The sequence below is a fragment of the Apaloderma vittatum genome, unplaced genomic scaffold, assembly GCF_000703405.1.
Source record: "Apaloderma vittatum isolate BGI_N311 unplaced genomic scaffold, ASM70340v1 scaffold434, whole genome shotgun sequence".
In the NCBI taxonomy this organism is placed as follows: Eukaryota; Metazoa; Chordata; class Aves; order Trogoniformes; family Trogonidae; genus Apaloderma; species Apaloderma vittatum.
In genome coordinates, this window is record NW_009710721.1 from 22764 (window position 1) to 35761 (window position 12998).

Genomic DNA, 12998 nt, shown 5'->3' on the forward strand with positions numbered 1-12998 from the left:
CGACAGGAGCCATATGCCAGGCTGTCAGTTGTCCTAAGAATGGAGAGGAGGCTCAAGAAACCCAAGAAGAAATACAGATAAAGAGGCATGAACCTACGCTAGCTAAAAGTCAGAACTGATCTGTCAGTGATGCATTTGTTTAGATTGGAGCTTCCTAGCTCTCCTGGGGCTGGATGAGAGCTGGAGAACACTTCAAGCGAGGGCTCACGCGGTAACCGAACCGAGACTGGGAAGGGGGACTCTGTGTCCTGCTTCGTTTGGGTGTTGCTGAAGACGTTGGATGGAAGCGTGGCTTTCTCGACTGGTGAATATCATGGGCAAACATGCTATCTTTTCTGTAGCGTTTTCTTACAATTGCAGCAGATTTGCTGAAATACCTGACACTTGGGCATTAGTTGATGTAAAAAGTATTTAAAGCTTTACGGTCTTTATTTGCATGCTTTATGTTTACATTGAACCTACATTTCTACAACATATTATGGCACTTCATTGGACTCTTCAGTTGGAAAATAATAATTTTTGTTTCCAGATTTTATTGGTAGGATCTGTTTAGTTTTGAATTTTAGTGGATAAAACCTCCTGTGCTTGTTTTTTTAATTTGAACAGAAATTCTCTTCTTGTTAAGGAAAGATGTTTTAAATGGATTTTCTTGTGTAAACCACTGTAAAGTGATTAAAAGTGATAAGCTATTCAAAAGGCAGTGCCTTGCAGTATTTGAATAGCTTACATACTAATTGGTTTTTCAACTGTGTGCCTGGCTCACCTGTGACTTTTTGTTCATCAGCATGTTTTGCTACAAGGTAGTGTATCTTGTAATTTGCTCATTGTTCTTAGACTATTCCCTTATTCTGTCTTTTGCTGTTTTTTAGTGATGATTTCAGTAACTTGATCTGCTTTTTGAGTTTCTGTAAATTAATTTTGAGGTAATTATTAATATCAAATTGAAAAATTATATCAGAGATTGGCTCTGTTGCATTTGTCCTTTCTAATGACATCTGTACCTTTACTTTTGACTATTTTGATTTACAGGTCTCAGTCTGTGGAACACTAACTTGCTAGTATGAAGCCCAACAGGAATTCATTAATAGATTGTTGGTTTACATTTAGGATTTTTTTTAAAGGAAACTATAAATGGAAGAATGATTTTAATGTGTCTTGGGTATGCAGCATTAATTTCCAACTTGTTTTCAGTGGTAATTACCTTGAAGCCTTATGCAGAACAGCTGGTAAGCCTTTATAGGGGATGCCTTTAATAAGAAAGGAAAACTTTCACTGTTAACAAGATTTTGTCTCCTCTACAGCTTGCCCAGTTTAGGCAGCGAAAGGCACAAACTGATGGTCAGAGTGGATCAAAGAAGCAGAAGAAGAAGAAGAAAGCAGCAAACATCAAAGATGAAGAATCAGTACAAGATGGCATTGATACCAATCGATCTCGAGGTGAAGAGGCATCCACGTGCAGCAGCAGCCAACGGGGAGCAGCTGCTCTGGCTGACTTTACTGTTGTCAGGACTTTGCGTAGCGGAGAGCTTATCCAACACAGCCAGACATACGCCCCTGAGGTAAGTTTGTCTTGGGCTGGAACCAGTTACGTGGGGAGGGCAGCAAATTAGTCCGTTATTTTAGGAGTGATGATAAAGGAATTATATGAGACTTTTAATATTATTTCCTTGCCTCTTCTGTCTGTCCTCTTAATGTGTCCAGAGAAGGCACTTTCTGTCTGCCTAGTGGCACCCTGTTTTCTGTGGTAGCTAGTGCACTGCAGATTATGGAAAGTTTGTTGGTACTGCTGCACTCCCTAAGTGGGGAGAAAATGGTTGTGTTTTATTGCTTCATTTTGTGTGTTTTGTTTTATTAAAAGTTTACAAATTGCAGTGGATTTTTCATCACTGCAGCTGTGGCAAAATGCAAAACTAGATATCTATCTTGTATCCATAATGTAATTCGAGTTTGTCTCGTTAATGAGAAGGTAGAAGGAATTTAGAAAATGCTACTTAGAACTGCGTAGCTTAAGAGCCTGATAAACAGACACTCTACTTTTACTACTTAATGAAATATAATACTGATTGCTAGTGACTGGAAGCACATGCGCTGGGGAGGTTTTGAGGTGGCCCCATGTGATGTACACTGGCAGTTCAGTTCTGAGTGGACGTGAATTCACGTACCATGATAGGAGGGGTGAGAGATGCTGGTGATGTTTACAGGGTAACTTATTCCATTTGTCAGAGTGATGCCTGTAGATGGAGATGAGTGGCATTCTGATCAAGCAGCTCATCGCAAATTCCCAAGTCTGCGCAGGTGAATGTAGTCTTTTCTGAGAGATGTCGTACCGATGAAGGCTCTGTATTTTGACCTGTCAGTCCTGTGCTAGGATAGACCATTCGTAACTATTCTGGCTCCATTATCTCATTTCTAGCGGCTGAGAAGTAATAGAGGAGTAACATTCTTCAGAAATATCTTACATTTGTGTGTTAAAAAAATAAAACTACCCTAGCAGAAGGGCAAACAGACTAAATCATATATACGAATAAAAATTCTAAAGTAACTGATCCATTTATTTTACAATATTAATTCTAAAATATTTTGGTACAATATGTAGCTTTTTGTATTTTGAAAGCTCATATTGGGGCTTCATAACTGTACTATCTCAACAAAATTATCTGTTCAACCCGTGGGGGAGGTAGTAATTTTTGTAAGAGTATTTAGTAACAGACTGACTGTTTTCATAGGTGAAGATGAGACTTTTTTTACTTTCTAGTAAAACAAAAAATTGTACTTTATGAAATACATCAGGTTATCTGTTCTATGATTCTGCCTATAGCTAAGGAGAGAGGGCTGCTAGGACAGAGAGCTGTTTAGAGGGAACCATTTAAACTGTTTTAACAGTGTTACAGTGTACATTAATACTGTAACTATATGAAGAAAATTTCTTAACCAAATATATTTTGAAATACATTGTGATTGCATGTTACAGATGGACTCTGCTGATGTACCTGCTCTCAGTCAAGATAAATATATCTATTGCAGTTGGACATGGAGGATGAAGTACAGAATTGTAGAATAATTTATGTTGGAAGGGACCTCTGAGGTCGTCTAGTCCAATCCTGCGCTTAAAGCAGGTCTAATTAGATCAGGTTGGTCCCAGTAGCCTATGTTTGCCCCTGTTAGCAATACAAGACATAGATGGTTTTAAACATGGAAAAAATATCTCTGCTGCAGTTGCTAAAGATCGCACGCAAACGTATGTTGTTAAGATTATGACTTTTTTGAGTTCTGTCTTATTCCCAAAGCAACTTAGCTTATGTTTAAATAAATAAATGTAGAAGTGTATAGGGTTTTTTGATTTGTTGGGGTTTTTTGTTTGTTTATTTTAAGATAATAAGCATGGTGTGGATTACTGATGTTTTAGTGACTTCTAAAATGCTGTTCATTTACACCAAAGAAAAGCTACTCCCAACTGGGAGAGCATTTGTCTTTGTTACATGTTGTCTGTGGCCTGCTTATTCACACTGAATAAATAATTGGTGTTTTGGAGTTGGCAGATGATTGCTAAAGTGTCTTGTCTGCACAGTATTAGTGGAAGAGGAAAAATTCCGAAATAGTTTCAATGAATATCTTAATTTACTGGTTTTGGTCTTGTTAAGTGCAGTGACTTGGACCGAGAGCCTGTATTACAGGAATTGGATTAGAGCTTGCTTAGTTGGAGTGGCAGCCAATGTAATAGGGGCTTTCAGGCTAATCTTTGTGATGGAGAATTACTGACAGCTTCTTCAAGCTGTTCGCTTTTTCACCCAACATTACATCTTTGTAGGCTGCTGTGTCAGGAGAGGAAGGCAAGATGACTGGAGGCATTATGCGAGATTTTCTACCTAAACTTTGATTCTGCTTACTTATTTCATGGGATCATAGAATCGTTTAAGTTGGGAAAAAACCTTTAAGAACATCAAGTCCCATTTGATCTGTTCCTGGATTTCATATTTAGAATTGTTCTTTCCGTACCACAAAGTAGACTCAAAACATCTGACTGTACTGTCTGTGTATCTAAAAATCCTGACCGAGCTCTTTTGTGGTAGTTTTGTGGATAGAAATTAATCTCCCTGCAGTTTTTCTAGTATGATTTTTTTGGCCCCTAGGGACATTAGCATGTCCCAATACAAATTACAAAAGAATTTTCTTGCTCAGTGTGAATAAGAAAAAGTGAATTCGAGGTACTTCTCTGAGAGCTCATTCCCCATCCAAAGTGAGAGGAGTTCCTTTCCAGACAGAGCAGAAGTCTGTTTAGAGAATTAAAAGTTATTTTTTGCAGTCATCCCTTGCCCCTTTTTTCCCCCTCATGTTTTCCTGAGAGTGGGTTCCTCTGCCCCCTGTAATCCCTTGAGTTACAGAAACTGGTTGGAAGAAGTCTGGAAAAACTGTCATTATTTTGTACTGTCCTTATCCATTCTATTCTACCTTCTGTCTCAACTTACTTGTAATTTCTATAAGGTTTTCTGTCCCCTGTCAGAAGAGGAGTTTATTTACAAGATTTATTAGGGAAATTAAGCAATAAATTAACCATTTATTGGTTAAAATCTCTGGGTCTTAAGTTGTTTCATATTAATCTCACAAAGAGTGTACTCTGATGAATTTCTAGATGCCTTTGTTTTCTGTCCTCTGTTGCAGCCTGTTATCTTTTGGTCTTGACATTTATAGTGTCCTTTTCCATATAGAAGTAAAAATAATCTAGAAGACACAGCCCAGGAAATAAATTGGATCAATGAAACTCTTGGTTTTAGAATTGCTTCTTTTTCTGACTTCCTGCAATTAAAAATGGAAGAAAGCAAAGCCACTTCGAGGGTAAATAATTGCTGAGATCACCTTCCATGAGAAGTCTTGAAATGATGCATTGGAGCAGACTGCTTTGCAAGAGTGTACTAGTGCCAGGAAAGCAAAAGAAATTAACCTCTGACACAGTAAAATTGTCCTTGAGTCACCTGAGTAGTAAAAGCTATTATACAAAGCTGCTTAGAAAAGAAAAGTTTAAAGTTCTGTGATGGAGAATACCTGCTAATTGACTAAGGTTAGATTAGTAACTCGTCTTTTGTTTTTCACAGGACAAATCCATTTGGTAATAGTTTTAGAATAGCTTAACTATTTACTCAGGTAAATTATAAAGTTTATAATTCCCTGTTCATTGTTTCTTTTCTAGAACTTACTCCAGATGATAGTGCCTGCAATTTGACAGGCAAGGAACAGAGTAAAAAGGAGACACTGGGTAGGATTCTTGAGAAGAACTAAGGAAGAAGAATGACAAATACGGAAACATAAGCAATATGGAAAAGCAGAGAGAACACCTCAGTGAGAAAAGGCATAGGTGGTGAATGCGGGTAGGGTGTTGCTATGATAGAACCAGGAAAACAAAGGGCAACCAATGGCTTTGACTAGAGAAGAGATATTCTCGGTTGTACAGTAAGATGGAGGATTGAAAAAGAAGGATGGGCAAATAAACATAGCAAAAATCAGCCCAGTCACTTCAGATAATCTACCATCCTTTCAAAAATGTTTTGAAATTGGAGATTGAATTAAACAAATGTCTGGAAATGATCTGTTCCGTAGTAAATTCAAAGCCACAGGAGAAGGTGATATATTCTCAGCTGCATATAGATCTGACTGAAACCAGTCATCTTCCCATTCACCATCTGGCCAAAAGATTGCTGACATATCTTGCCAATTTTCTTTGGTGCATAAGACAACCTCCAATATGATGCCTTCTTTCTCTCTGTAACTGCAGATATATAATAGATTTACTGATATGGAAATTACCTGTATTGTAAAATGGTCTTTGCAGATTTACAGAGTATTTAATTTTAGATTGAATATTTATAAGGCTGTATTGCCAAAGAATAGAAACCTAATTAAGTGCTTAGGTTACCTCTCTGTTACTGATGCTTTCTGATACAGGAAACTTATACACTGAGAAGTGGGGTAGCTCACTCCAGATTATATTCAGATTTGGTTGTGGTTTATCTCCACAAAGATGTACTCTATTTAAATCTGATTCTAGTCAATTGATTTGGGTCATAAATTACCAGGGAATGCATTTCTTTCAGCTGCGTGGACTTCAGATTAGGAACTAAGAAAGTCATGACCAGGCACTGTATAAAATAGGAATTCGTATTCAGATTGTTCTACAAATAATAAAGACCCATCAAGTTCGGGATGGCCTAAAAGGCTGGCTTCATGACTGGGATTTTTGGTTTACATTGTCTTTGCCTCCCTTCCTAGTAATGGTCCTCTGAGTCTTACTCAGGTTGTGATCATATGCGGATCACTAATGACCCAAGTGAAACTTGTCAGGATAAAATAATTTGTTCTCGCTTCTACGGCTGACTAATACATGTTCAAGAACGAATCCAGAATTCTGTAGTTAGATTTTTGTAACAGTTTACACTGAGGTCAGAAAAACGTCAGTTTACTTCAGGTAGAGTTCTGTTCCAGGAATACTCAATTCTCGCCCTTCAGTGCTTTCATCCGCTGTGATTGGAGTAGTTTAGTACTCACTTGCTGTTCTTGCGAAATGTTTTGTTGTCACCCATGAATGGTTTCTAAAGAAACACAGAAATCCATTTTCAGTTCTCATAGCCATTTTCATATGCAAGTTGTTTGTGAATGCTGTGATAACATTGATCATCCAGTGCCAAAGAACGTGACTTCCAAGCAGTGCTTAACTGCACACAGAAACAAGTTGTTGGGGCCTACTACATAGAAACTTGGTGAAAGAGTAAAGGTCAATGACCGACAGAAAGTGCTGAGGCAGTTAGTTATGAGACTACTGAAGACAATGCAGCTTTCGGGAGTATCTCAGATAAGAAGGTAGGCCAGGAGAATCAGGAGATTTGACGCTGTGCACAAAAGCCTATCACAGTGACTGGTTGGGTGCATGCTTGCCGCGTGGACAGTAGCGTGTAACCAATCATGTAGTGCATGGACAGGGTATCTGATCAATCACGTAACACTTAACTCGTGCTGTACGCGTGTAAGGAACTAACTACACTATATAAGTAGCCTTCTGATTGGCTACTGTGTGCTGTTCGTCCGACTCGCACGGATCCCCCACACAAGTTACTCTGAAATGGGCCTCATGTTCCACAGGTTGATTACACCCAAAAAGTGTAATTATCGTCTTGCAGGATTTCCTCTGAGGGAAGTATACAGATGAAAGTGTTCTTAATTTTCTGAATACGTGTTGTCATCAAGTGTACTACCTGTACAGTTGATGGAGATAGTTAAAATACCCTGAACAAACATCTCAAAGACTCTCTGTAGGAAACTGTCAACCACATTGTCAGTGAAGAAGATGTGAAATAAAGAATTAAAACACCTTGACAGAAGAGAGTGGCTGTTTGTAGCAAGAAAACATTATGGGGCATATGTGGTAGAATACATGCAGACTAACAGCCTGAAGTCAGTGTAACAGAAACCCACCTCAAATTCCACACAGTATTAAAGAACTGATTAATTGCTTCGTGGACATTATCCCTTCAGAAGATGTTGTGGTGCTAACAGCGTGTGTGCATATGAATTTTTTGGAAGTAAGTGTTTTTAAACTCGACTGTCTTGGTTCAGACAGATAAGCTGTGTAAAACCTAATTACTTCCGTTGACCGGAGGAGAATCAAAACTTACGGAATGGATGGCTTAGTAATGGAAGGAACTGGAATTCTGAAATCAGGTCTTAAGACCGGAACATTGCTGCTTGGAGGGCAGGATGAGTGACCATAAAATGTTGGCTGCTTGTAATGTTATTGATTCTGACAGCGAAGGAATAGCATTAAGTCTTACAGTGTTGGAGTCTAATGAGTGAGCTCATAGGATTTAAGTCTTTTTACCTCATTTTTAGCAGGATTTGGATGAACTCCTTAGCACAGAAGACAGATCCATTTAACTTCTTCAGTTCATTTGACCATCTCTGTGTATTTATCTTCAATAAATGCCTTGGCAAAAATACTTGGTCTTAATAGCCAAAAAAATGTCTAAATGCAGGACTGAAGGAGATATTTCAGAAACATTTAAGCTGCTAGGAGATACTGCACATATTTTTTTTATAAATTTAAAATTTATTTTAGATTTTTTTTTTAAAAAACTTCAGATTGATATTCAGAAAGAACCTGCAGTATATTAATTTAAAACCAAAACAAAATAAAACACTACCACACAAAAACCTTGTATCTGGACAAATTACCATGTAAAAAGAATTATTTTCAGTAATCACCTTCCTCTGAGAATTTATAATTTCTCACTCTGACCTAAGGTTCAGTCTACAAGTTCTTTGCTGTTTACTGTGATTATCTACTAGGTTTGAGTTCACCCCAGGATCTAAACATTCACTTATCATCTTTCTTGTAAACCAAGGGGCTGTTTATATAATTCAAAAGCAGTTGAAGAAGTGCCTGTATTTCATGCACTATATAAAGAACTTCAAGACTTGTTAGATCTAATTAAATATATAATTCTGTAGGAATACTTCTGAGCTTCTATAAGGATACTTCTAATCTTTGTGAAGTCTTCTGAATTGAACTCAACCATGAAATGTTGTAGAATGATATGGTGATACTTTTATCTGTATGATGAAAACAAGTAACAGTGTCTTTTTTCCCTGATTTTATTCCTTCCAGAGGACTTTGTCCTAGACCAAGGACATAGACTACAAGCAGTATGTAAAATGTGTGTGTATATGCATATATATGCAAATATACATATAAGTATGTATAATATGAACAAAAATATATAATAAAATAAATACTGTTAAGTACTAATTTTAGATTCCACAGCAGAAACACTTCTGTCCACCTACAGTTTTAAAACATCATTTTGATTTCCATTTCATTTTGTGGCTTATTTTTAAGGTAAATCTTTTTCAATTTTAAAAGCATGTGCACTGTATGAATTTTGGCTTCCATATTCTTATTTTAAGTTAGCTCTGTGCATTCTGTACGTACAATACTACACTCTTTTTTTAAAGTTAATTACATTGTTGAGTTACATATTGGATCCGAAATATGTAGAATCAATGATGCTGGCATTGTGAAAACTGCAAAGTGCTAGTCGGTCTCAGTGGCAGATTTCTTTAAAAAAGGAAAACCAAACCAAACCGCAATTGACCGTTACAATTTGTAGTTACGTCTACTGATAGAAAACTATGTTACTGTGAAAATAAACCTGACAGAACGCAGTGTAAAATGGAGACGGATTTAATGTAAGACTGGCTAATGTGTTAAGAGAATTTTGAAAAAAGCCCTTCATTTTTGTTATAGTAGTTTTAACTCTAAATTACTTTCCAAGTCAGAAGGGTACTTACTTATTCCCCAGTAGTGTATCTTATATGGCTAATTTGAATATTTTGCATAGCTTCCTACTAACGTCTTGATTCTCAAACCTCATACGTTGTATGTAGTTCATTAAAATACTCTATATAATGCAAGTGTCTTCCGTGGCATGTTTATGCTCGTTTTTAAGACTTTATTCCTTTAACTGCTCCAATTTGTCAGATCAGGAGACTTGAGTCTTTGTTGCTTTTACCTTTCCTTGAAGAAGCAGGGTATGAGTGTTTGTTTTAAAATTCTAGTCACCATCAAAAGTCTCACGTATATGAAAATGACTTTTTATGTATGATTATGTTGTTAAACCAGCAAAGTTCCTAATTAGGTGAAATTGATGTATTGGAGAAAAGGTTTTTTCTTGGTACTATTTAATTCTTTAAAAAAACACAAACCAAAAAGCGAAATCTCCTAAGTTACATTTCCAAAATATTATTTTGTACCTGTAGGTTGTATTCTCATTAGAGGACTTTGACATGTAATTGTAATATTTCTGTGATCATGGTTGAACAGCAAAATAACTTTTTCTTTTTTAAAGCTGGGATTTCAAGGAAGTGAGGGTAGCCTTCACTATATCTATATTTTAATCAAAATCATGTTTGCTTTAATGTTTTTGAATACTGTCTGAATTCTCAGAAACAGATGGAAAATGTCTTATTAAATATTTTTAGAGTGCCATCATTGTAAATATTTTAATATTTTATTTTAGCCAGAAAGTGAAATTTCCACCACAGTAGAAGATTACAGTTCTGAGGTAAGACTGAAAAAACATTTTTCCTAACTTTTCTTTCAACTTTTTATTTTACATGTTTACTGCAGCACAGTGCATTGCTTTTCAAAAAGAGACGGAAAGAAAGAGCAGATGTGATGCCGTAGACAGAGCTGTTACGTGTCACTGCTGGTATGACTAATGTACCATTAACGCGAGCATTATGGCATCTACATAAGGGGATGGCTGCTATAATCAATAATACGGTAGATATATGGACTGTTACAACACTGTCATCATTGCAGTCATATTAATGCTTCACGTTGCCATTGGCTGTGCATAATTTCTACTAATTTTTTGTGGGAAACTAACAAGTTAATTATGTGTTAATGACTTCAAAAGCAGTCGTTGCTTAGCAACTGGCTAGGCATCATTCTGCTGGGGGGAAGTGGTGAGTGATTGCCTTTGCATCACTTGTTGTTTGTGGGTTTCGTCTTGTTTCACTTATTACGCTGTCCTTATCTTAACCCACGAGTATTTCTCGCTTCCAATTTTCTTCTCTGTTCTGCTGGGGGGAAAAGGAGTGACTGGGGGGAGTTAGCTACCGGCTGAGGCCGACCAACTACACATTGCCATCTACCACTCATGTCTGTTGCATCAAAGGGTAGTAACATGTCTTGAGCCTTTGTCTTGCTGAATGAAAGTTTGTTACCTTTATAAGGAGTAAAATACCTCATGCATAGATGTGGGTGAAGAACATGCTTGCGAGAGATAGTCATGGCATATCTGGGTACAGTGAACATTGTTTCTAGTAAAAAAAAAATAATTTTTCATGTCTCAAACAGTTGCTTTCTGTAATGACAATCTAGGTTTTGTTTTGCAGATCTCTGTGCTAAATGCTTCTGCAAAACACACCCCAGAATCTTAAGCTTGGCAACAAGTAGGAGGAGATGAGTTTCCATTGCTGAAGTAAATTTGGTGTAGCATTATTTGTTTCGTTCTTGATTTAGCCTTCTATAAAAGAAGGTGACTATGCCTTGGAATAATGATTTGTCCTGTACTAGTATTATAGCTGCATACAGCATCATAGAATGGTTTGGGTTGCAAGGGACCTTAAAGAATCTCTGTTTCCAATCCCCCTGCCATGGGCACTTCCAGGGATGAGGCACTCACAACTTCTCTGGGAAACCTATTCCAGTGTCTTACCACCTTCACGGTAAAGAATTTCTTCCTAATACCTAACTTAAATCTACCCTCTTTCAGTATGAAACCATTACCCCTCCTCCTATTGCTACATGCCGTTGTAAACAGTCCTTCCCCTTCTTTCCTGTAGCCCCCTTTAAGTGCTGGCAGGCTTCTATAAGGTCTCCCTGGAGCCTTCTCTTCTCCAGGCTGAACAACCCCAACTCTCTTAGACTGTCCTCACAGGGGAGGTGCTCTGACCGTCCTCTAGACTTGCTCCAACAAGTCCATGTCTGCCTTATGTTTATGTTGGGGGCCCCAGAGCTGAGCACAGCCCTGCAGGAGGGTCTCACGAGGGCAGAGCAGAGGGGCAGAATCCCCTCCCTTGCCCTGCTGGCCACGCTTCTCTTGATGCTGCCCAGGATGTGATCAACTTTCTGGGCTGCGAATGAACATTGGTTGCTCACGTCGAGTTTTCCATCCAACACCCCCAAGCCCTTCTCTGTGGGGCTACTCTCCATCCCCTCATGGCCCAGCCTGTGTCTGTGCTTGAGATTGCCCTGACCCAGGGGCAGGACCTTGCCCTTGGCCTTGCTGAGCTCCGTGGGGCTGGCACGGGCCCACCTCTCCAGCCTGCCCAGGCCCCTATGGATGACATCCCTTCCCTCCGACGTGTGGACCGCACCACTCAGCTCGGTGTTGTCAGCAGGCTTGCTGTGAAGCTTGCAGGAATGGAATATACACACCTCAGACAACGTGTCCCTGACTGTCGCACTGCATGGTACAGAAGTGCTATTGTTAGTGCAGTGGGCAGTCTGGACGTGTCCTGAAAACTGGAAGGACTTTTCTTTCCCAACATAAATGCTCTGTTTTAACTTGCTCCTTCTCCTGGCCTATTCTCTTGACCAACTTGTATCCTAGTTTTCTGTCCCCTAGTTTTTTATAAATTCTTCCCTCCTCTGTAATAGCGTCAGTCAGTCTTTTCAGCTTCCCTTGCCCATCTCTTTTTTCCCCTTACGTGAATTCTTAACTCAGTCTTAGAGGCCTGTTTCTATTAATCCTTTTCCTTTCCGAGTCATGACATAGCTCAATTTCTTTCCCAGCATTTCCAATTTCATGCATTGTTTTTACTTCTTTCTTCTTTAAATACTTTTTTTCTTCCCTCTCCCATGAAAACCTCTTCTCCTTCATTCCCTCGTATTGCTCTCCCTTGAAAACCTGTTCTTCTTTATTCCCTCCTGTTACGTTGTGGTCCTCCTAACATTCAGCTCAACTTGTCCTAGATGAAAGCAGTAGTTTTTATCCCCAATCTCTCATCAAATCACAGTTATAATTTCCTCCATAGATTTGATCTTAGCCTTTTTAGACGAATTTTCTTCCTGTACCTCTCTTCCTAGTTTGACTCTTTTTCTTCCATTTCTTCCTCCTGTCCCTGTTCCTTTGTTCTGGTGTGTTGGGAGAACACCGTTGGGAATACAGGGAAAATGTTCCCTCGCATTCCTTACTGGCTACTTTCACATGCAGAGTGGTGACCCATAGGGACCCTTGGTCTAGTCCAATGTGGCCATTCTTATGGCATGTTTTCTGTGATGCAAATTAAAAAAAAAAACAAGACCAAACCTGAGACCAGCACTTTTGGAATTGAAGATTCAAGTCCAGCTGATGGGGAGTGCTGTAAATGAATGACAGAAAAAAGATGTTTATGGAGGGATAGGTGCAAGGGGTTGAAGCAAACTCTTCTTATCTGGGGAAAAG

At 38.5% G+C, this 12998-nt stretch overlaps 1 protein-coding gene across 1 annotated transcript in view; it reads left to right on the forward strand.

The window, feature by feature from the left end:
- LOC104272377 (A-kinase anchor protein 9-like) overlaps window positions 1-12998 on the forward strand; it is a gene marked incomplete at both ends in the record, with an annotated part of 33192 nt that overhangs the window by 3201 nt on the left and 16993 nt on the right. Inside the window, 2 exon segments of the mRNA XM_009867354.1 lie at window positions 1302-1559; window positions 10062-10106. Of these exon segments, the coding sequence (XP_009865656.1) occupies window positions 1302-1559; window positions 10062-10106 (303 nt within the window).